Here is a 24,637-nt window from a genome sequence, read left to right as displayed (position 1 = left end):
AAGGTCAATTTCATATAAGTTGTATCTACAGAAAAAATGGTAAGTTTTATTACTTAATAGTATATGCAGTTAGGCAACGAGAGAAAATCTACATAAGGAAGTATTACCAGGAATTGAAACATGAAACTCCTAAAATCTGAGGGTGTTAAGACAGCTGGTACATAAGATTTTAAAAACCATTTGACATAATTTGATGATATAATTTTTAAATAAAAAAATGATAAAAATGTCTCACGTGCTTTCATGGTTTCTTGGAAAAACAAGAGCAAAAGGAAGGGGGACCTCTTGGAAAAACCTTTTTCCCAATTAAGAATCTATGATTGATAATTAGTTTAATATAAGGGTAAGAACTGACACAATATACAACAGTTCCTTGTCATCTGTCATTCCATGCTTTTACCATTATATCATCTACAGCAATTCCATACTCCAAGACTGGTAGCAATTTACAATATCCTGGAGGCCTAGGTATCAACAGAGGCCACACTGCAGTGAAAGTCACGTGGCTAGTCAATGGACTGACTGCTTGCCTAGTATCAGATCTCAGACTCTCTTGCTCTTCATCTTTTATACTTTATGCTTTTTGGTTGCAATATTAAAGGCTTTAGTAGAGTTCAAATTCATGGATTCACAAATGTCTTAAGACATATCTCTTTTAGCATCAAGGATCTCTTATACCAGTAATCCCTTTCCAGACATTCTTGATGCAAATGTAGTAATACATATAGGGAATTATTTTCTACCTCAAACTATATCTATTTTCATTAACACAATCCCAGAAAAGAACTATTACTCTAGGATAAAAGCAACAGATTACAACAGATACTCAAATCTACAGAAAGTTCCTTTACTGTACATTTACAAAAGGTTCACTGAAAAAAGATGTGACAGACTGCTTGACTCCTTAAAAATAATTTTTAAGTGTCAGACATAATAGATAATATCACTTTGTTTCCTAACACCCCAATCAATACACTTTATTGCAAAATTAACTTTCTTTGTATGATGCTGCTGCTGCTAAGTCACTTTAGTCGTGTCCGATTCTGTGTGACCCCATAGACAGCAGCCCACCGGGCTCTTCTGTCCCTGGGAGTCTCCAGGCAAGAATACTGGAGTGGGTTGCCATTTCCTTCTCCAATGCATGCATGCATGCCAAGTTGCTTCAGTTGTGTCCGACTCTGTGTGACCCTATGGACAGCAGCCCAACAGGCTCCTCTGTTCACAGGATTCTCTAGGCAAGAATACTGGAGTTGGTTGCCATTTCCTTTCTTTCCTTCTCTTTGTATGATGAATGTTGAACAAATTGATATTTATTCACATTCAAGTAGGAACCGCTTTACAGCTGTACCACAAAAGTAAATGCAAGTAAAATAGTTATGCATCACAAGAATAAAATTCATTATCACATACTCAATTGGCCTCTTAAATCACTTTTTTCTAGACTCAATTTCAATTCTCTATTACTCCAATTAACTGTTTTGAAGAAGAGACTGCTTTTTTCTTAAAGCTCAAGACTAACAGAAATTCACTGTAGCTTAAAGTAGTACTTGTAGAAGATTAATGTTAGCCTCTTGATCCTTTCTAATTTTGCAAAAACTAAAATACTTTAGAATGATGCAGAAAAAACTTAATCTATTTACTTACTAATTTACTCTGTAATTTGTTTAATTCACTAACTTTCCAAATCTTAAACACAAATGCAAAGCCAATTCCTTACTTACTAGAGAGTATACAACATTTGTTTCCATTTACAATAACTGCCTTCCTAAATCAGCTTTTAGACCACAGAAATTAAATTACATTTCAATTTTAGCTTGAGCTTGATAGTTACAAAACTTATTTAATTGAAATTCAAAATTATCATAACTACTAAGTCCAAGACTCATCTTTTCAAAAATTATTTCAGGCCATTGACTGAATCCTGTAAGAATTTCTTATAGTTTATTTATCTGGCTATCACAGAACAGCATTCTATTCCTATTAATTGTTTCTACTATGCTCTTATTTTTTGCAACATTCTTTGCTGAAATCTAAAATTATTATTTTATATTGTCATGTGCTTCTCTGTGATAACATATTATTAAACTTTACTGTGAAAAAGGAATGATAAGATTCAAAATTCACCAGAACTTTCAAGAAGAAAGAGTATATTACAAATTATAAAGGAAATAAGTTACTAGAGATACAAAAACAACTTTCACAGTATGGTCTGAGTACAAAACCATGTGATTCCAAGTATCTTCACAAAGTTATCATTCTCTTAACTTTTTAAAAAACTTCTAAGACATTTAACTAGGTACACATACTGTAATTACTGTGTAATGAACGTATACACTCATATTTTAAAATGGTTTTCTGTAAGAACACTTTTGTTATTAGACTCTTCATTAACAATAAATTCCCTATGGACATTCCATTTCCTATGCTTATTAATTTTAAGATTTTACTACTGCATACTGATAATAATGTTGGGGGACACTATTAGAGCACAACACTAAGACTTCAAACTGTTTTTGACAAGGATGTAGTATTCAAAACACATGAACAACTCTTACAATTCAACAACAAACAGACAAACCAATTTTAAAGGGGGGAAAGAAGATATATAGCCAATAAGCACTTGAAACTATCCTACACGCTGCTGCTGCTGCTGCTAAGTCGCTTCAGTCGTGTCGACTCTGTGCGACCCCACAGACGGCAGCCTATCAGGCTCCACCGTCCCTGGGATTCTCCAGGCAAGAACACTGGAGTGGGTTGCCACTGCCTTCTCCAATGCATGAAAGTGAAGTTGCTCAGTCATGTCCGACTCTTACCGACCTCATGGACTGCAGCCTACCAGGCTCCTCCATCCATGGGATTTTCCAGGCAAGAGTACTGGAGTGGGGTGCCATTGCCTTCTCCGACTATGCTCCATATCATTAGGTAAATGCACATCAAAACCACAATGAAATACCACTTCACATCTATTGAACACCTATAATCAAGAAGAGAGCTAGAAAACACTGTTGACAAAGAGGTGAAGAAATTGGAAACCTCACACATTGCTTGTAGGAATATAAAATAGCACAGCTGCTCTGGAAAACAGTCTGGCAGTTCCTCAAAATAGTAAATAGTAAAAAAAATTCTTTTAATCATATACCCAAGGCAAATAAAAAGATACTCACACAAAAACTCATACATACATATTCATAGCAACATTATTGATAGCAGCCAAAAAATAGAAACAACCCAAATGTCCATCAACTGATGCATGAGTAAACAAAATGTGTTTCAGCCACACAATGGAATATTATTCAGCCATAAAAAGGCATGAAGTACTTGTACATACAAAAACCTGGAGGTTAAATAAAAGAAACCAGATACACAAGGCCACATGTTATTTAGTTTCACTTACAAAAAAATGTCCAAAATAGATAAATCTTATTTCTACAAGAGAAAGATTAGCCGTTGCCAAAAGGATAGAATGAGAAATGAACAGGGTTCTTTGGGGAAGACAAAAATGTTCTGAAATTATATAGTGGTTATACAATTTATACAATTCTATGAGTATATGAAAAAGCACTGAATTACACAGTTAAAAAAAAATGACTTGCACACTGAAAATTACAATGCACTTTTGAAACAAGAAGATCTGAATAAACAGAAAAATATCCTATGCTTATGGATTAGAAGAATTCATACTGTTTAACATGACAATAGTCTCCAATTTGATATATAAATGGGTAACAAGCACATGGAAAACTGTTCAACATCACTAAGTCTCTTCAGTCGTGTCCGACTCTGTGCGACCCCATAAACGGCAGCCCACCAGGCTCCCCCATCCCTGGGATTCTCCAGGCAAGAACGCTGCAGTGGGTTGCCATTGCCTTCTCCAATGTATGAAAGTGAAAAGCAAAAGCGAAGTCGCTCTGTCGTGTCTGACCCTCAGCAACCCCATGGACTGCAGCCTTCCAGGCTCCTCCATCCATGGGATTTTCCAGGCAAGAGTACTGGAGTGGGGTGCCATTGCCTTCTCCATCAACATCACTAGACAGCAGAAAAATGCATATCAAAACCACAATGAGGGGCTTCCTTGGTGGTCGGGTAGTTAAGAACCTGTCTACCAATGCAGGGGACGTGGTTTGATTGCTGGTCTAGAAGATCCCACATGCCACAAGGCAACTAAGCCCATGTGCCACAACTACTAAAGCCTGAGTACCCTAGAACCCATCCTCTGCAACAGGAGAAGCCACTGCGATAAGAAGCCCGTGCGCTGCAACTGAAGAGCAGTCCCTGCTCAATGCAACTAGGAAAGCCTGTGTGCAGCCAACGAAGACCTAGTACAGCCAAAAATAAATAATTTTTTTTAAAGAAAGAGATTACTTTAAAAAAAAAAGCACAGTTGCTTTAGAAAACAATCTTGGCAGTTCTTCAAATGCAAGCATAGAGCTACCATGCTGCTGCTGCTGCTGCTAAGTCACTTCAGTCGTGTCCGACTCTGTGCGACCCCACAGACGGCAGCCCACCAGGCTCCTCCATTCATGGGATTTTCCAGGCAAGAACATTGGAGTGGGTTGCGACTGCCTTCTCCGAGAGCTACCATAAGACCCACCAATTCCACTTGAACAAGTTTTATATTTTTGATGTATTTGTATCTAGACTACATCAATTATCAAATACACAACATTTCCAGAACTAGAGGAGGGATAGGGAAGAGAGTATGGGAGCTGATGGCCTATTTGATTCGTCATCTTAAGAGTCAGAAGCTTTTTCAGAGTTAAAGCATATATAGTCAAATATTGCCTGTTACACACACCAAGGGTTTAGCTGGTAAGGGTCTTTTCTTTCTAAGCAAAGAAATTTAATAACACTCACTCCTAGCCTCCAATTACAAAAGACTATGTCTTTTTCTGGTTAAGTTCTGTGGATATAAATCAGTAACATCCAAGAAAACTGAAAATAGATGCCCACATAAAACTTGTACATGAATGTTCAAAGTAGCATAATTTAAAAAACCTTAAAAACGAGAACAATCTAAATTCAATCAACTGATGAATGGATGAGTAAAAGTTGATAACATATAATGAAATATTATTCAGCTATAAAAATGAAGCACTAATATATACTACAACATTTATGAATCTTTGAGAACACGCTAAGCAAAGAGGCCAGGCTCAGAAGGCCTTGACATTATATGGAATGTTAAGAACAGGCAAATCCTTAGAGACAAAAAGTAGATTAGTGGTTGCCGGGAGCTAGAGAGAAAGGAAATAGGAATGACTGCTAATGGGCATGGGGTTTCTTTCTGAAGTGGTAAAATTGTTCTGGAATTAGACAGTTGTGACGGCTGTACAAATCTGTGAATAGTATACTAAGAGTCACTTATTACACTACTATACACTTGTAAAAGGGTGAATTATATTGCAACTTAAAAAACACGTTTTAAAAATTAGTTACATGGTGGCTTTAATTACCTAAAAAATAGTATGTAACATTTCTTTTCTATAATCTACTAAAAACATACTCTCCTTTATACAAAAGCATATTCCAGAATAACTAATGTGCTAGAATAAGAATACTAAGAGGAAACCATTAATGCAATTAAAAACAATCTCATAGTAAATTATTAAAAGTTGTTTTTAAGACTTTTTTTCACTAGTCTTACCTATTTTCAAATCATCAGCTAGACTTTCTTTTGTAAGATTCAATAATTCTCTTCCATCAATGTTATTCATTTTGAAAATATCAACGAGGTCTTCTAAACCTTCAGCACAAAGCCAGTGTGAGACATCATCCTCTGACCAATTTTCAGTAAATTGCTTTGGTTGATCTGGGATCTTTGCTTAAAAAACAAAAGAACACTCATAAACAAAAAGGTAAGTGAAATAATAAGCAAAAGTACATCCTTTATAAAGATTCTCCTGCGTGTGTGCTAAATGGCTTCAGTCATGTCCAACTCTTTGTGACCCTATGGACTGTAGCCCTCCAGGCTCCTCTGTCCGAGGGACTCTCTGGGCAAGAATACTGGAGTGGATTGCCATGCCCTCCTCCAGGGGACCTTCCAGACCCAGGGATTGAACCCACATCTCTTTAAGTCTCCTGCACTGGCAGGTGGGTTCTTTACCCCAGCACCACCTGGGAAGCCCAATATAAAGATTCTCACTTTGTACTAAAAAGTAAACAAAATGTTCTTAAATCTGTGTTTTCTACTTTAACATCTTAAAAAAATTTTTTTAATCAAACACTACATATAATTAAAGCATTATTTAATTAAATGCTACTCTTTTGGAGCTTTTTTCACTCCAGAAAAAGTTTTTCATTATATAAAACTGGCATCAGCAGACAGAAGTATTATATTTAATCTGTCATCTGTATATCAGCACCACTAGTTAGCTAATTTTGACAGTGACAAAAATAAAACTTCTAAATTGTGTCAATGCTGCTTAATGAAACTAAAAATGAAACCACTGGGATAAAACAATCATTTCTACTTTGTCCTAGGCTATATATATATAATATCTGAAAAATCAGTACAGAGTATAAATAAAGAGGTTACAAAACTATGGGAGGTATGATGTAACTGAGTGTGCACTCAAAAGCATTTACCAACAGTTTTAACATAGACGACTGGGTTAACTTAAACTTAAATACTTTTAAGTTATATTAACTTTGGATATATGCTTTATATTGAAAAAAGCAACATGAATAATTTGTCAAAAAATTACTGAATTTCTGATTTTAATGGTGAATGGTGGTGTTGTTAAACATGATATCCTTACTAACCTTGGCAAAGTGTTTCCTTCTCAAATTGCCAGATCTTCACTGTTTTGTCCATTGAACCAGTAGCAAGTAAAAGGATATTGGGTGCAAAGGCACAAGTTGTGACATACCTAGTTAATAAAAACAACTATTATATATCCTTAGACCAGTTTTTAAATTACATTAATCCAAAGCAAGGTTAAGTTCAGACCTGGTGTGCTGAGTCAGGGTGTGAAGTATATTCTCAGTATTCTGAAAAAATAACAGAACAAACAGCTTTATATTTACTCAGGCAAGATTAAAGTTACTAACAAAGACTTGCTTGACCTGAATGGTTTATATATTCTATGTATTCCAATATTATTGAGTCATTAATATAAGCTGAAACTTATCCAATTAATAGATAATAGCATTTATAACTAATAATATCAAGTACTTATTTTATTCTTTCTCAATTATTACTACTGCTGTCTGCTGAAAATTTTAGATTAATATAGTCCTGGCTGATTTGTCTTAACAGTAACTATGAAATAATTTGTATTTTTGTTATGGCATTTGACTTGTACCCACTGCAGACCAGTGAGTACAAATTAATCACTTCAATTCTGAGTGCACTTAGCTGGCCATCCAGTATCTAGATGTATTTAACTGAGACTCATATACATATTTCATGGAGGAAATTTAATGTTTTAGCTGTTTCTGTGAAAGTTTTTATGAAAACTTTCTGAGAAATAGTGAGGATCTATTTCACCTCATTTGAGTACTCTTTCCCGTTTCCTGCCAGAACTCTCAGTGATTGGAACTTCCATGAGCAGGACTAGCTTATTAGCTTCCTTACTTGCCACACACTCACTTTGATGATTCACATCTCTATTTCATTTGCTGACATAGCTACAACCTAAATTCAACCACTGTAAGGGTCCACTCAACAGTGATTTCTCACAGAGAATATTTTCACAGTATATTAAACACTCATTTTCTTCCACCCAGTCTTTAGTCACATGCATCTAACAAAAACTCCCATTTCTCCAAATCCATTATAACCTACTTCTCTTTATACTAGTCTCTAAACCCAGCTGCAACTCTAAAGCAGTGGGTCACTTTCAGCTTTCAGCTATGCCCTACCAAAACCCTCCAATATATAGTAACAAAATATTAGAAATGATACCTAGAAGTCTAGTCTTACCCTCCAGTAAATAAATCCTTTGTTGTTATGAAATCCTGGTGTAAGAGTTTAAGAATAACTGATTTAAAGTGATTTTTTGGATACTGGTGCTCTTTAAATTGGTATTTTTTTAATCAGATTAAATATCTGTCTATCTTAAAACCATTATTGAAATATTTCAGGGCTTGACCCACAACCAATACCTTACTTACATAATACTATTTTAGCATTTCTGAAATGTACATATTATCTTTTTAGGCACCCTAAACAAAAAAAATATATATAAACATTTTCCTTATCCTGCCTAACTCAACTTGAAATTCAGCAGCCTAACAAGCAAACATAATAATTTACAAAGATCACACAAGATGTGAAGTACTTACAGTATCATACACTATAACTGACTTATCCACTGATCTTTAAGAGAAAAAAAAAAAGGATCATGAGTGAAAAGTTCTACAAAAATGAAGTACAGTATTTGTATATTTAAATCATTTTAATAACTTTTAAGGCTGGAATTTTGATATGTACACATTCAGAACAGAGTCTATTTTTCGTTGTATAAACTTATTTTAAAAAACTATATGCCACATACCAAATTTATCAGAAAGTTATATAAACTTTATTAAACACCAGCACATGTTATTTATACTATATAGCCCTAAACAGAGTAAGCATTTATAATGAATAAATAAGACAATTTCATATGACGTTAATAACTCAAAGGGAAAAACCATTACAAGGGAAACCTATCAGTTGCTACTTGATTTTTATTCTGGATAGCATTATTCTTTATTATTGATATGGCTGTGCCTTAATTACTAGTCAATATGTATGTGACTCATTTTTTAAAACTGTAATTCTTAACTTTATTTAGACCCTACATGATTTCTTTCAATGAATAAAAATTAAAACAACTATCTGGGATTATTCTAGTGGTGAAAAAAAATTATCATACAAAGAAAAATGCAATACTATAACAAATTACATAATCAAAAACAACAGATAAATGTGCTTGTATGTGGTATTTTCCCCTCTTCGGATACAGTTGTTATGCCACCATATGTTGCAAAGTGAGAAAACATAACAAGTGTTACTGCTATCTGTACAATCTTAACATTTTTATTATTATTAAAAGTAGCTGATTACAGTCTGACCACAGGAGTCACACCTATTATAAGGCTTAATATTTCTTTGAAAAGTCCTTATTTAGTAGTCTCTATAGCATTGGTAATGGATTTTGACAACAGAATCTTTGTCATAAGTTCAAAACAGAAATTAAGACTTTGTTCAAACATAAAATGAAACACAAGTGAGAAGCGTATAGATGCATTCTGGATGGTAAAAAACAGAATTAGAGCATTAAATGCTAAATCAAAAAACAGCCTAAAAACACTGAAAATATTAGCAGCTAATACACATAGCCAGACATGATTTATAGACACTCTTGTGTGCGTGTGAGCTAAGACACTTTAGTTGCATCCAGCTCTTTGAGACGTGATGGACCGTAGCTTGCCAGTCTCCTCTGTTCATGGGCTTCTCCAGCAAGAATACTGTAGTGGGTTGCCATTTCCTTCTCCACGGGATCTTCCTGAGCCAGGGATCAAACCTGTGTTTCTTACATTTCCTGCACTGGCAGGTAGGTTCTTTACCACTAGCATCACCTGGGAAGCCCCAAAGACACTATGTATCCTAAATTCTTCACGGTATAAGGTATTATCACTGGAATACCTAAAATTCTTAGGGAAAACTTTATTACTTCTTACCATCCTTAAACAGAAAGGAAATTCTATCTTCTGAGATTACCACTAGTGCAATTAAAACTAACTCATCCCAATGATGTATATCACTTGAGAAGCTAGATCATCAGTAAATGATCCTGTAGGCAACAGACAGACACACACAATAAAAATGAAACAGGTTCACTTGCTAATGAGGAACAAAAAAAATAGAGATTAGGGGCAGAGACCTGCAGACCCTTGGAGACTAAAAGGATTTTAAACTCACCTCCTATTCGGAAGAGGTATAATGAAATTTGATAACTGATTAGATTTGGAGAGAAGGAGATTACTATTATGGAAAAGTAGTTTTCAGTTTTTGAGATTTGGGTTTCAGAGGCAAACAAAATAATTATAACCACTATAAACAGACATAAAATACCTTGAAATTACTAAATATAAAACCTCAAAGTATTCCCTGAATAGAACCTGCACCAATATCAAATAAATGCTCTAAATATTTGGTGCCCCAGTTTATACATGTCCTGCCTTTGCTACATAGAACTCTTTCAGTACTCACATTCCACCACAATCTGCCCTGTCATGTTGACCCCACTTTCTCCCTTATAAAGGATGTATTAGTTGCCAAGTCTTTTGTTACTCCTTTCCCACCATTTTATGGCACTCTAAAACTTCACCTCTGCTTACAGAAGAGTACAAGAGAAACTAAAGAACAAACAAACATATGAATCACTAAAAGGAATCAACAGCAGAATAGCTGAGACAGAAGAAAGGATAAATAATCTAGAGGACATAATGGTGGAAATCACTGTCACAGAACACAGAAAAAAGAATGAAAAGAAATGAAGACAGCCTAAGAGACCACTGGGACAACACTAAAATGCACCAACATTTGAATTATAGGGGTCCCAGAAGGAGAAGAGAGAAAGAAAGGACATGAGGAATTATTTGAAGAGGTAATAGCTGAAAACTTCCTGAACATGGGAAAGGAAGTAGTCAACCAAGTCCAGGAAGGACAGAGAGCCCCAAGAAGGATAAACCCAAGGAGGAACACACCGAGATACACAGTAATAAAAGTGACAAAAATTAAAGAAAGAAAATATTAAAAGCAACAAGGGAAAAAATGACAAGATACAAGGGAGCTCCCATCAAGCTATCAGCTGATTTCTCAACAGAAACTCTACAAACCAGGAAGGAATGGCATGATGTGTTTAAAGTGAAGAGAGGGAAGAACCTACAACCAAGAATACTCTACCCAGCAAGACTCTCCTTCAGCTCTGATAGAGAAATCAAAAGCTTCCAGACAAGCGAAAGTTGAGAGAATTCAGCACCACCAAATCAGCTTTACAACAAATGATAAGGACTGTTTCTAGACAGGAAACACAAGAGAAGGAAAAGACCTACAGAAAGTAAACCCAAAACAATTAAGAAAATGGTATCAGGATCATACATATCAATAATTATCTAAAATGTAACTGGATTAAATGCACCAAAAAAACACAGACTGGCTGGGTGGATGAAAACATGTGCATATACGTACACTTACCACTGACCCCCTGAATTGTATGTAATTATTTTATATAGTTAGGTTAATCATGTTCCCATTATGGCTTGCAACTGTACTTTTAACTTTTACCTGGCTATTGATTTGTGAAAACTGATAAACATCTTTTACTATTGTGATTATGTAACTATTACTTAATACCGTTGTATCATGACTGGTCAACAGAAAAATAACAGACCTCTATCTCACCAAAGCTAGGATCTAATAGAAAAACCTGTAATCACTTTTTAAAATCCAGATGCATACTAGAATTATCTTGAAATTTTTTTAAAAATACAAATGCTCAGGTATTGCTTTTCTCCAAAGCTTCAGATGTTTCTAATGAGCAGTCATGTTTAAAAGCAACTGGACTATATGATAATCTTTTATCTAGTCTGTTTCACTTTTTCTATTTCACATTCAGTGCTGGGCTGCAGTCCATGGGGTCACTAAGAGTTGGACACGACTGAGCGACTTCACTTTCACTTTTCCCTTTCATGCACTGGAGAAGGAAATGGCAACCCACTCCAGTGTTCTTGCCTGGAGAATCCCAGGGACGGGGGAGCCTGGTGGGCTGCCGTCTATGGGGTCTCACAGAGTCGGACACAACTGAAGCGACTAAGCAGCAGCAGCAGCTCTCATTTCGTTTAGCTGATGTTCTCAATTTCTCCATCTCTTTTTTTTTATGTTCTTTCTCAAGCCTTCAGCAAGTGTAGCAGAAAAGCTTTTGTATACATATATATAAATATGTATAATATATTTTAGAAAACTTATGAATTTTTGCCTAACTAAAAATATTATGACATTCTGATTCCATTTGTCTGACTTAGTGTGAATAAAATGGTAGATTTCTAATTAAAAATAGATATGCAACAAAAATTTACTGTATAGTATAGGGAATTATAGTCAATATCTTGTAGTAACCTATGATGGAAAAAAATTTCAAAATATGTGTTTTGTATAACTGAATCACCTTGCTGTGAACCTGAAACACTGTAAGTCAACTATACTTCAATAAAATATATATATTTAAAAAAAGATTAGTACTCAAGATAAGAGTACACTTTGCTATTAAAGGGCTGCAAATCTGTTTCTGAGCTTCTTCAATAGCAATTCAAAAAAGGAAACACCATCTGTTATACAGTTTAAGATAGAAACACAAACCAAATGCTCGGGAGAGGGACGTCAGTTGTTTAGACTGACATCTACAGGAATTATTTCCCCCAAGGTCTTTATAGAGATGATTCCATGAAACATAATCCCCAACAACTCATCCTGAATGAACATGTTTCAAAGAGCTGTTTCATAATGTTCCTCAATATAGATCAACAGCTAAAACTTAACCCAGAAAAAGCGGAAGTCAGAAAATCAGGGGATAAACTAATGTTACGTGTTATACACATGCCCAATGCTCTGGATTACAAAAAATAATACATAAAAACAATTGGGAAAAGAGTATATCAAGGATGTATATTGTCACCCTGCTTATTTAACTTATATGCAAAGTGCATCATGCAAAATGCCGGCCTGGGTGAATCACATGCTGGAATCAAGATTGCAGGGAGAAATATCAACAACCTCAGATATGCAAATGATACCCCTCTAATGGCAAAAAGCAAAAAGAAACTAAACAGCCTCTGGATGAAAGTGAAAGAGTGAAAAAGTTGGCTTAAAACTCAACATTCAAACAACTAAGGTCATGGCATCCAGTCCCATCATTACATGGAAAATGGATGGGGAAACAAATGGAAACAGTGACTGATTTCATTTTCTTAGGCTCCAATGTCACTGCAAGTGGTGACTGCAGCCATGAAATTAAAAAAATGCTTGTTCCTTGGAAGTAAAGTTATGACAAACTGAACAGTATATTAAAAAAAACAGACACATTACTTTGCCAACAAAGTTCCACACAGTCAAAGCTATGGTTTTTCCAGTAGTCATGTATAGATTTAACAGTTGGACAATAAAAGAAGGCTGAGCACCAAAGAATTGATGCTTTCAAACTGTGGTGCTGGAGAAGACTCTTGAGAGTCCCTTGGACAGCAAGGAGATCAAACCAGTCTACCCAAAAGGAAATCAACCTTGAATATTCATTGGAAGGACTGATATCGAAGCTGAAGCTCCAACACTGTGGACACCTGATGTGAAGAGCCAACTCGCTGGATAAGTCCCTGATGCTGGGAAAAATTAAGGGCAGGAGGAAAAGGGGGCAACAGAGGATGAGATGGTTGGATGGCATCATTGACACAATGGACATGAATTTGAGCAAGCTCCAGGAGGCAGTGAAGGACAGGGAAGCCTAGCGAGCTGCATTCCCTGGGGTCACGAAGAGTCAGACATGACTTAGAGACTGAACAACAATATCATTGGAATATATATTTAATATACCTAGACTGAGCAATTATTGTGCCCCACATATAAGTAATAAACGCTTTGCCTGCATTTTCTTAGTTAAGCTTCATAACAATCTTATGAGGAAAGTATTCTGATTTTCCCGATTTTATAATTTAGAAAAATGAAGCTGAGAGAAGATATGGGACTAGACTTGTTCAAGGTTGCACTGCTAGTACATGGCAGGGCTGGGATTAAAACTTAGTACCCATATTTCTGGATTTTATACTTCCTAGACCATCTCCTATGAATGTATTAAAATTAAAACTGATCCATATTGAGTACACATCTTGACAGTTTTAGCCTAAAAACGTATAAAAAATAGATGGCATAGTTATTCAGATTTCACTACAGTTTTCGTAAGACATCTCTTTTTCAAGTCATGTAATATCTGATAACCCTCATGATAAACTAACATTGGCTCTGTCCAGCTAACTAACTTGTTCAACAGTTTTGTTAACAATATTGTAGAGAGTACAGAGAAATAACTGACAATTTGAGTTTTGGAAAGGTGACCTTAAGCCTTCTCACGATAGTCACTGCTGAGTGAGAGAGAGTGGTTGTTAAGTTACTACTAATTTATGACAATAAAACTCTGTTCTCTACGTTTATAAAAGAAAAAAACATAAATAAGCATCTTGTTGAGAAGAGGGGAACATTTACTTCCCACTCTTTCAGGAATAAGATTTCTGGTCTGTATTCTCCCTTCTTTGCTTAGCAGAAAAGGAATGACATGTGACTGTAAAGTCTGGGGAAGACACTGGGCCATGTGGCTCAGCCTCTCCTGGATTTTCTTTTTTTCTAATCTGCCCTTGCAGGGAAAGGATGAAGTGGTACATTCCACTCAAGAGCAGGTAAGCAAGTTGACTGCAGTTCTACAGTCCTATTATCTAGTGTGTCTACCCAGTATTTCTCTCTTTATTAGTTTTCCACTCAAGAAGAAAAAAGGGTGTTCTTTTTGAACTCAACTTTTAATAATGATGGCCATTCTCAAACTGATTTCCAAAGAATTCTAACTACTAGAACAGAGAATTTTTGGAAAGAGGCAGCCTCCATTTGGATTACAAAGACAGACTCTTCCTGCTGGAATAGAAGCTAATTCATAAAATATTAATTTTATCTGGCTGGATCAAGAGAAGTAAGCAGGAAACAAAATACAAATTCTGCTAAGGGGCTAGAGGAAAATGAACAGAGGAGAGATGTGGAGGAAGATGGAGAGAAAAAGTTCCTACACATTTTACTCAATGACATATGATTCCATCATAGCCCTGAGAGCTAATGAAATGTATGAAACAGATATGAGAATCTATGGACTTTCCACTAATCCGATATTGAAGAGATATTCGTAAATGTAAAAGAATGCTACTTTCCTATGTTTGATTTTATTTCTCCTAAGGAAAATGATCTGTTAATATGCAAGGAGTTTATTATTGTTGTTTTTAAATAAATTAAAAATGTTTTAGAATCTCCTTAGCTTTATTTTCTGAATAGCAATATATGTAACCCTTATATGTTGAGCAAAAGCTCTTTGTAGGAGTCCTCAATAACTTAAGAGTGTCAAGGAATCCTAGGGCCAAAAAGCAATGAGAACTACTGTCCTGAACGATGAACTACTGCCCTAAACGATGTCTTTACTTCACCCATTTTCCAAAGCCAAGAAGTTTCAATAGTTCTCCTAAATCTATTACATGAAATTATAATGATATCCTCTATCACCTCTTCGCTGGTGACGGAGCTAGTAAAGAACCTGCCTGCAATGTGGGAGACCTGAGTTCAATCCCTGGATTGGGAAGATCCCCTGGAGAAGGGAAAGGCTACCCACATCAGTATTCTGGCCTAGAGAAGTCCATGGGGTTGCAAAGAGTCAGACACGACTGAGAGACTTTCACTATCATCTCTACAACCTATTTTTCCTGCTTCATTTTCCCTTATTCCTCTTTATCATACATTTTAATCTACTCAAAAATTTCCTGTTTCTTGCAATGTCTTTTCTGTTCCCCAAGTCTCTAATATCTGTATATACAAATTCTAAACTGCTTTTTACATAGTCATCCCAAATCTATACCCTATACAACTTCCTTAGTACACTTTGTCCTACAATCCTATTCTGTTCATTTATTTTTTTCTTGTCTAGTCACTTATATTCACATGTATTTTTATCCTAATCGCTTTTTCCCACTGACTCTCTCTTTATCATATGTATGTATTCTATTTTACCAATGACTTTTAGTCACAAATGGAATCTATCATTGACCAGCCAACTGGTTATCTATCCATTAATCAAGTATGATTCAAGCATCTCTCAATTCACCTAAAAATTAAATGTTTAAACTTCACTAATTTACATTTCTAACCCATTTGTCTGCTTATATATTTATCCAAATAAACTAAAAATAAAAACATCCAGAAGAATATTTGAATGTGGCCTAGAACAGCACCACATTCCAAAAGCAGTTAATAATGTAAAACTCCACTTACGCAGAATGACTTGGCAAAGGTACATTATTCTAGTTGATATAATGGGTTAATTAAAATTCACATATATAGGGCTTTGCCAGTGGTCCAGTGGTTAAGAATCCACCTTGCAAAGCAGGGGACACTGGTTCGATCCCTGGAGTGGAAAGATCCCACATGTGGTGGAGCAACTAAGCCTGTGTGCTGCAACTACTGAAGCCCTCACTTCCTAGGGCCTGTGATTTGAAACAAAAGAAGCCACTGCTATGAGAAGCCCTGAGCACCATAACCAGACAGTAGCCCCCACTTGCCAAAATTAGACAAAGCCTACACGCAGCAATGAAGCACAGCCAAAAACTAAAAACAACTCTTTTAAAGATTCATATATGTACACAAGTTAATAAGAAATAGGAATGCCAGAAAATGAACTTAACACAGAAACATTATTGAGCATCACTTGACACTTCTGTAATTCAGAGGGTAAGGGCACATTAAAATCTTGCAGTGTTATCACTATGAACATCAAAAATCAGAATAGAGAAGTAAAACAACTTCAAGGGCACAAACACTGTCTTATACTTCCTTTTATATGCTCTATTGCAACTGGCAGAGAACTGGGCATATAAGAAAGCCATAAACACATGAATTTCATACATAACCAATTTGTTATTAACTTCTTAAGAGAGAATGCATAATGTATCTTCCAAAACAGTAAGAGGAAATTCAACTTTGCAGTAATTTCAATCCTAGTCTAAAGGAGAATTTTTAAAAATACTTTTTGATGATGAACTATCAATATTTTCATGAGGTTTTCCACATGTAAAATAATGGCAATGTATCTAATTAGGTGGCTGATTATTTGTGAAGGATTGGAACATATGGAGGAAAGAACTATCAGGCTTGGTCCAGAACACTTCAAGTACAGGTTAGAAGCTTAAATATCTTGGCTGGAGCCAAAACAGCTGCGAAGAGACATGAATGAGGGTTTGAATGCTATGGCCTGTGTGATCAAACTGGAAAGATCGGAATAATGCTACTGTGTACTAAACCAACAGCATCACAAATTAAAGCTTTGAAAAATAAAAGCCAAGATAGAATTTTCAACAGAAACCTAGAAATCATAACTGACATGGGATACCTGAAAAATAACCAAATAAAAATTCTAGAATCAAAAAATAACCAAAAATCAACAATTCTCCAATGGACCACTTTAATAGCACATTAGATAAAACTAAGGAGTGAATCACTAAAGATGAAACCATTCAGAACAAAGCTCAAGAAAAAGAATAAAAAATAGAGGAGAGAACAAGAGACAACTTTACAGTGAGAAGGTATTTTGTGCATTTAGAGTCCCAGAATTAGAAAGAAAAGGGCAGGGGCAATATTGGAAGAGATAATGAATAAGAATTTCTCCCTAACGTGATTAAATAGTCAACAAGTTTAAGAAGTTCATTAAATTCTAAGCAAACTAAGTAAAAAGAAACCCAAATCTAGATACAAAGTAAATGTGCAGAAAACTACAAGATAAAATGTGTGAGCATCCAGTGAAAAAAATATGAATTACTTCCAAAAAGCTACAGTTAGAATAAAACTGACTTCTCTATAGCAATACAAAAAAATAGTATGTCCTAAGTTGTATTTATTCCAACAAAGCAAGAATGGTTTAACATGTATAAACCAGATTTATAAAAATCAGCATAATTTATGACACTAACAGGATAAAGAAGAAAAATCATGATTTCAAATGATGCATGAAACATCATTTGCTGAACTGTATGGAAGGAATGATGCTAAGGCTGAAACTCCAGTACTTTGGCCACCTCACGCGAAGAGTTGACTCACTGGTAAAGGTTCTGATGCTGGCACGGATTGGGGGCAGGAGGAAAAGGGGACGACAGAGGATGAGATGGCTGGATGGCATCACTGACTCGATGGACACAGGTCTGGGTGAACTCTGGGAGTTGGTGATAGACAGGGAGGCCTGGCGTGCTGCAATTCATGGGGTCGCAAAGAGTCAGACACGACTGAGCGACTGAACTGAACTGAATACCTATTAATGAAAAAAAAAATCTTACAAACTGAAAGAAACAGAAGAGCTAATAAAGCTTATCTCCTAAAACCTACAGTGATCACACTTAATGAAAGCTTTCCCTCTGCAAAATAGGTCAGACAAGGTTTGCTATATCACTGTTTTCATTATCCTGGCAGTGTTAGCCAGCTCAGCAAAGTGAAGTCAAAGTTGTTCAGTTGTGTCCAATTCTTTGCAATCCAATGGACTATACAGTCCATGGAATTCTCTAGGCCAGAAAACTGGAGTGGGTAGCCTTTCCCTTCTCTACGGGATCTTCCCAACCCAAGGATCAAACCCAGGTCTCCCACATTACAAGTGGATTCTTTACCAGCTGAGCCACAAGGGAAAGCAAGAATCAAAAAGGAAGAGACAAAAACATCATTAACACAGGATATGATTTTAGATATAAAAAATTCAAAATTAGAATCTTCACAGAAAACTCAATTGTCTTTCCATATATATTTCCCTATATTAGCCACATCTTTTACAATATCAACAAAAAAGAGCCTGGAATAAATCTAACAAAAGATGGGGAAGATCTCTATCAGTTCAGTTGCTCAGTCGTGTCCAACTATTTGCAACCCCATGAATCGCACCACACCAGACCTCCCTGTCTATCACCAACTCCCGGAGTTCACCCAAACTCATGTGCATCCAGTCAGTCATGCCATCCAGCCATCTCATCCTCTGTCATCCCCTTTTCCTCCTGCCCCCCAATCCCTCCCAGCATCAGGGTCTCTATAGAGGGCGACAAATAAATTATCTTCTACTGAGAGATATTATTGAGAGAAGTCAAAAGACAAGTGAAAAAATATGCCACATTCATGGGTTGGAGACTCAATACCATAAAAGACATCAATTCTCCCCAAATTTATCAGACTCAATACAATCCCAGTCAAACTCCAAACAGGTTTTTTTTTGTGTAGTGGGAGGAACTGGAGAGACAGTATGACAAGCTAACTCTAAAACTCACATGAAAGTGTCAAATGTCAGGAAAAATCAAGTTATAAAGCCTCAGAAATACAGAATGATATTAGAGCAAGGATCAACAGAACAGAATAATAGGTTGTGAAAAAGACCCACCCATATATGATCACTGATTTCTGCCAAGGTGGCATATTAAAATGGTGAAGAAAAGATTATCTTTTCACTCTATATGGGGACAACTGGATACCCATATGGAAAGAAATGAAATTGGATTCCTATCACATACCACTGGAGAAGGAACTGCTAACCCACTCCTGTATTCTTACCTGGAGAATCCCATGGACAGAGGAGCCTGGCAGGCTGCTGTCCATAGGATCACAAAGAGTTAGACATGACTGAAGCAACTGAGCACAACCACTTCACATACCATACACATCAGAGTCACTCATCCACTTGGAAAACAAACGTGATAGTGAGTAAAGGAAGCCAGACACAAAATAATTCGTATTGTGTGATTGGTTTTAGATCAATTTAAAAGGAAAAGGCAATGCTGCACATGACCTAAGGCACTGTCATCAGAAAGCAGACTTGGAAGAAGAGGAATTCGAGGGAAACCAGCAATGTTCTATTTCTTGACCTGAGTAAGCAGATGCAAGTTTGCAGTACAGTGATTTATCAAGCTATTCTCAAGTTTTAGTTACTTCTCTGTAAGTCTATTGTATTTCATACCTAAATGGTTTAAGGGAATTAAACAGCTTACCCTGAAACTAGCATCTGGCCATCATGAGAAAAAGCACAAGCCAGAACAGGAGCACAGTGTCCAGTCAGTGTACTTTTATATTTTAATTCAAAACCTGCAAATAAAAAGGTGAGAAAAATTAGCAAGCTGATTGTGCTTAGAATTTCTTTTTAAGTAAAAACTATCTTATTTGTTCAATAAAATCTTGGAATGCTTAAAGGATACAAAGATGGAAAAAAGAAATTCTTATGCAACTCAAGTATTGGAATGCACTGTGATTAAGTGGTTTCAATAGTTCAGTAATGGGTAATGAAAATGGTGGGGTCAGCAAACACTAGACAAAGGGGATTAAAATCAAATTATTTTTAAATTTAAAAATTCTAAACTCTATAAAATATATAAAATTTTAAACGAATCAAAATTTTAAACTATACTTCAATCTTGGTATCTTAAACACACACACCCCACACACCAATTGCCCAAATGCCTAAAAAGAATCAAATGCCTGTAGTTTTAAATATCTGGATTAAGATATCTTTTCACTTCATAAGTTAAAAATAGTAATTTATATATCTTAAAACTCCAATATATCCTACAAAGTCCCAACAAAGTATGGTAGCAATAAAAATGCTTTTTATGCTTTCTATAATTACTGAAAAGGAATATCACAACTCTTTCAAAGATAAGCCAAGGGAATTCAATGTATTTTAGTGATGATATAAAAAAATAATCACTAAGAAGTTGATTTGGGGATACAAGGAATTAAGTGAAATCTGTAATTTTCTCAGACCTAATAAGAACTTTGAAGTGTTAATGGCTCTTGGATAGACAGCATTTAACTAAACAAAAATGTCGTGGTACAGGTAAAAGCTTCAATAAAAAATATGTTTATCTCACTTTATTATTAAATATATATTTTATTTCTATTCAAAACAGAGTATGTTTTTACACAGAACAGATGTAGGCATTCAAGGCACTGATCAATAATTAGGCACATACAGATTAGTGAATAGACACAATTAATCAAAAAAATTAACAAATTGCAAAACAACTGAAGATTTAATAAAATAAACTTGCAATAAGATCCTACGAATTGGTCACATTCTCAACTATAAGACCCATTTGTCTTATCTACTCCTCCCTACAAACAAGCAATTAAGATTAGGTGCAAATAATGCTAAATGTTTTATTAAAAGGCTCTAACTGCACATTTATAAACTGTTTTTCATGGAGTCAGTGTAAAAACATTTTCCAGACCACATAGAAAAAGCTTTATTTCTGAACAATTACTGAAGATATGTTGTACTGAGAACATCCACATACATGACTATATTTATGGTTCTTTACAGAGAATTTTTACTTTGATATTAAAAGAGGTAGGATAAACCAGAGAAATAACAGAACTCTTCTTAGCAGCTGACACTGAAAACATTAAAACAATCACTGCCTGTACTCTAACAGGCAATAAAGTAACTAATTTCCACAAAAAGAAATGTATTTCCTGGTAACAGACCCTTCTCTATACACGGGCAAAATGACAAAGATTCTCTCGACCAAACTACCCAGGCTCTTCTGAGTGAACTCCTGGATCAGGCCCTGACCTGGGTCAACAAAGACTTAAATTAACATGGTCTCTAACAGTTTAAGGTTGCATTCCCAGCGTGATCCTAGCCCCCTTAAAGTTGGGGACTAGGAAAATTCAAGGCCGCCAAAAGAATTTACTGTTTATTCCAGCCAATCCCTGAAGATAAAGCTTCTGTTTCCCTGCTTCTGTAACAGAGGAGGAGCCTAACTTTCCTAAGCGCCCATTAGCAAATCCAGACAAGTTTCATTTGGACCAATTCCCAGATTCCTGCTTTTTATAATTTTGTCATTTGCTAGATGCTACACAGGTCCCATTTACCTGCTCTTTATTCCCCCTTTAAAATACACAGTCACCTCTGTATAAACTGAAGTTGAGTTCAGGTCATGCTGGACTTTTTTCTCTACTGCAATAGTACATTACTGATTAAAATCTGTCCCACCACTAATGTTCAACTTGATTTCTCCACAGTGACTTTATAAACAATGAAACACAATGCATGATTTAGTTGTCACTTCAGTTCAGTTGCTCAGTCGTGTCTGACTCTTTGCGACCCCATGAATCGCAGCACGCCAGGCCTCCCTGTCCATCACCAACTCCCGGAGTTCACTCAGACTCACGTCCATCGAGTCTGTGATGCCATCCAGCCATCGCATCCTCTGTCGTCCCCTTCTCCTCCTGCCCCCAATCCCTCCCAGCATCAGTCTTTTCCAATGAGTCAACTCTTCGCATGAGGTGGCCAAAGTATTGGAGTTTCAGCTTTAGCATCATTCCTTCCAAAGAAATCCAAGGGCTGATCTCCTTCAGAATGGACTGGTTGGATCTCCTTGCAGTCCAAGGGACTCTCAAGAGTCTTCTCCAACACCACAGTTCAAAAGCATCAAATTCTTCAGCACTCAGCCTTCTTCACAGTCCAACTCTCACATCCATACATGATCACTGGAAAAACCATAGACTTGACTAGAAGGACCTTTGTTGGCAAAGTAATGTCTCTGCTTTTGAATATGCTATCTAGGTTGGTCATAACTTTCCTTCCAAGGAGTAAGCGTCTTAATTTCATGGCTGCAGTCACCATCTGCAGTGATTTTGGAGCCCGAAAAAGTAAAGTCTGATACTGTTTCCACTGTTTCCCCATCTAGTTCCCATGAAGTGATATGTAGATATGCAGATGACACCACCCTTATGGCAAAAAGTGAAGAGGAACTAAAAAGCCTCTTGATGAAAGTTAAAGTGGAGAGTGAAAGAGTTGGCTAAAGTTCAACATTCAGAAAACTAAGATCATGGCATCTGGTCCCATCACTTCATGGGAAATAGGGGGGGAAACAGTGGAAACAGCTTTCTCTAGAAAACCCCAAAAGACTTACAATTATTTACAGAAAACCCCAGAAGACTTAGGACTTATTAACAGTCAAGGAAAAGGAAAGTCAGAATGATACAGACATGAAAACATAAAAAATGTACTGAAGGTCTGTTTATGAAACATTAACTATCTGCCATCCCTCTCTGACCACTCCACCCAGAGTATGCTGCATGAAAGCCAGATGCTTCTCCCCAGGAAGAAGTAAAACAATGACTGGGGAGCTTCCTGGTACCTCCAGGGCAACAGACACCCAAATCCTCCAATCCCCCAACCCTTTCCCGATAAGGGCCAACAGTCCACCTCTTTATCTGAAAGGGAAAGCAGCAACCACAAAACCTCACCCTGTGCACAGAGGCTCTAAAGTTCTTACTGTTTAATTCTTGAAAGTAAATGGGATACTAAGGATCATCAAGCAGTTAAAGAAGGTAACCACATGAAAGAGATCAGGATAAACAAAAAAGGGCCCAAGAGCAAAGCTGATCAGGAAACAAAAGAGAAATTAAAACCAGAACAAAAAGCCTCTAATTGGTATCCTGAGAATTTGGAGAGGATCCTGCATTCATAAAGTTAAATGGAGGACACTAAGAAAAGGAAACAAAAAAGATAAGTTTTTTGAAACTGAAAGTATTATTGATGGGATTAAAATTTTCAAAAAAGGTTAAAAGACAGAGCTAAGGACTTTTCTCCTATGATAGGAAAAAGACAGAGATAAATGTGGGGGCCAGGGGGGAAAGACATAGGAAATCAAGTCAGGAGCCTACCGCTCAACTAACGGGAATATAAAAAGAGAAGTGGAGAAGAAAGTAAAGAATTAGCATAAATGAATACCAAATTAGCATAAAGAAATAGCAAAAATGAAAGACAGAAGCTTTCTGATGGGAGGATCACCTGAAATAAAATTACAGTGCAATTCATGTTGATATTTGACAGAAAACAACAAAAGTCTGTAAAGTAATTATCCTTCAATTAAAAAAAGAAAAAAAGGTACAGTGCATAGTGGAAACACCCAGACAAGTTCCAAAAACTAACTACACTAAGTAAATTTAAAATGTAGTATAAAAAATATTTATGGACATGGAAAACCACCAAAAAAAAAAAAGAGAACTGAAAACAGAACAAGTACAAAGTGGAATTTCTTCTGGTTAAGCAGGAATGTGTGTAGTGGTAATGACAATTATCGGTAATAATTGATAGTAATAGTGATAATGGCACATTATCGGTAGTGTGCCTACAATTTCTAAATCGTGTGTATGCATTACTTTAATTAAAAGTTCTTAAAATATATTTTTATGATCCCATTTAAATATCTAGGGTACCTTAAGTTAAAAAATTAATTAAAACAGAAACTTTACCTGCATCACAAAATTCAGTTTAGAGAACTACTAGGTGAATACTTACCTAAGATATGGATGAAAGAAATAACCCAAATTTTGATCTGGCAATCTTGACCACACGATGCCAACTGAAAGAACTGAAGACCTTCTTCTCCACCTAAAAATGTAAATTTGTTAAAATAAATGTACAAGAATTGATAAAACATTCAAACCAAAACTTTTTCACTTTACACTGAGATTTGTTAATATATTCATTAAATCATATTCACAAGCAATATTAAATGTATTAATTATACCATAAACTGAAATGTTAAAGAATTTCTTTAAACAAGATTCTTCAAAAGATTATGACTGTAGCTCCTGAAGTTGTGACAACAAAACACCTTTTTATTTACCTTCCACTAAAGATATAACAAAGCTAGTGGAAGTGATGGAATTCCAGTTGAGCTATTTCAAATCCTAAAAAATGATGCTGTGAAAGTGCTGCACTCAATATTGTCAGCAAATTTGGAAAACTCAGCAGTGGCCACAAGACTGGAAAAGGTCAGTTTTCATTCCAATCCCAAAGAAAGGCAATGCCAAAGAATGCTAGAA

The 24,637-nt window shown here is 35.9% G+C and overlaps 1 protein-coding gene across 5 annotated transcripts in view; it reads right to left on the bottom strand.

The window, feature by feature from the left end:
* The window catches only part of WDSUB1 (WD repeat, sterile alpha motif and U-box domain containing 1), a 79,924-nt gene that overhangs the window by 34,524 nt on the left and 20,763 nt on the right, over positions 1 to 24,637 (bottom strand). For 3 of the 5 annotated variants that reach the window (XM_068967699.1, XM_068967697.1, XM_068967701.1), the window contains 6 exons: positions 24,108 to 24,200; positions 19,789 to 19,882; positions 8,287 to 8,320; positions 6,950 to 6,990; positions 6,763 to 6,869; positions 5,645 to 5,821 (listed from right to left, as the gene is read on the bottom strand). In XM_068967699.1, the coding sequence (XP_068823800.1) occupies positions 5,645 to 5,821; positions 6,763 to 6,869; positions 6,950 to 6,990; positions 8,287 to 8,320; positions 19,789 to 19,882; positions 24,108 to 24,200 (546 nt within the window). Of the gene's footprint in view, positions 1 to 1,283; positions 1,343 to 5,644; positions 5,822 to 6,762; positions 6,870 to 6,949; positions 6,991 to 8,286; positions 8,321 to 19,788; positions 19,883 to 24,107; positions 24,201 to 24,637 lie in introns of those variants that run through there. The other 2 variants (XM_068967702.1, XM_068967700.1) reach the window with 2 other exon arrangements.

The sequence above is a fragment of the Capricornis sumatraensis genome, chromosome 3 (assembly GCF_032405125.1).
Source record: "Capricornis sumatraensis isolate serow.1 chromosome 3, serow.2, whole genome shotgun sequence".
Taxonomy (NCBI): domain Eukaryota; kingdom Metazoa; phylum Chordata; class Mammalia; order Artiodactyla; family Bovidae; genus Capricornis; species Capricornis sumatraensis.
Note: the sequence above shows the minus strand (reverse complement) of the source record. Positions and strands in the feature narration are given on the sequence as shown.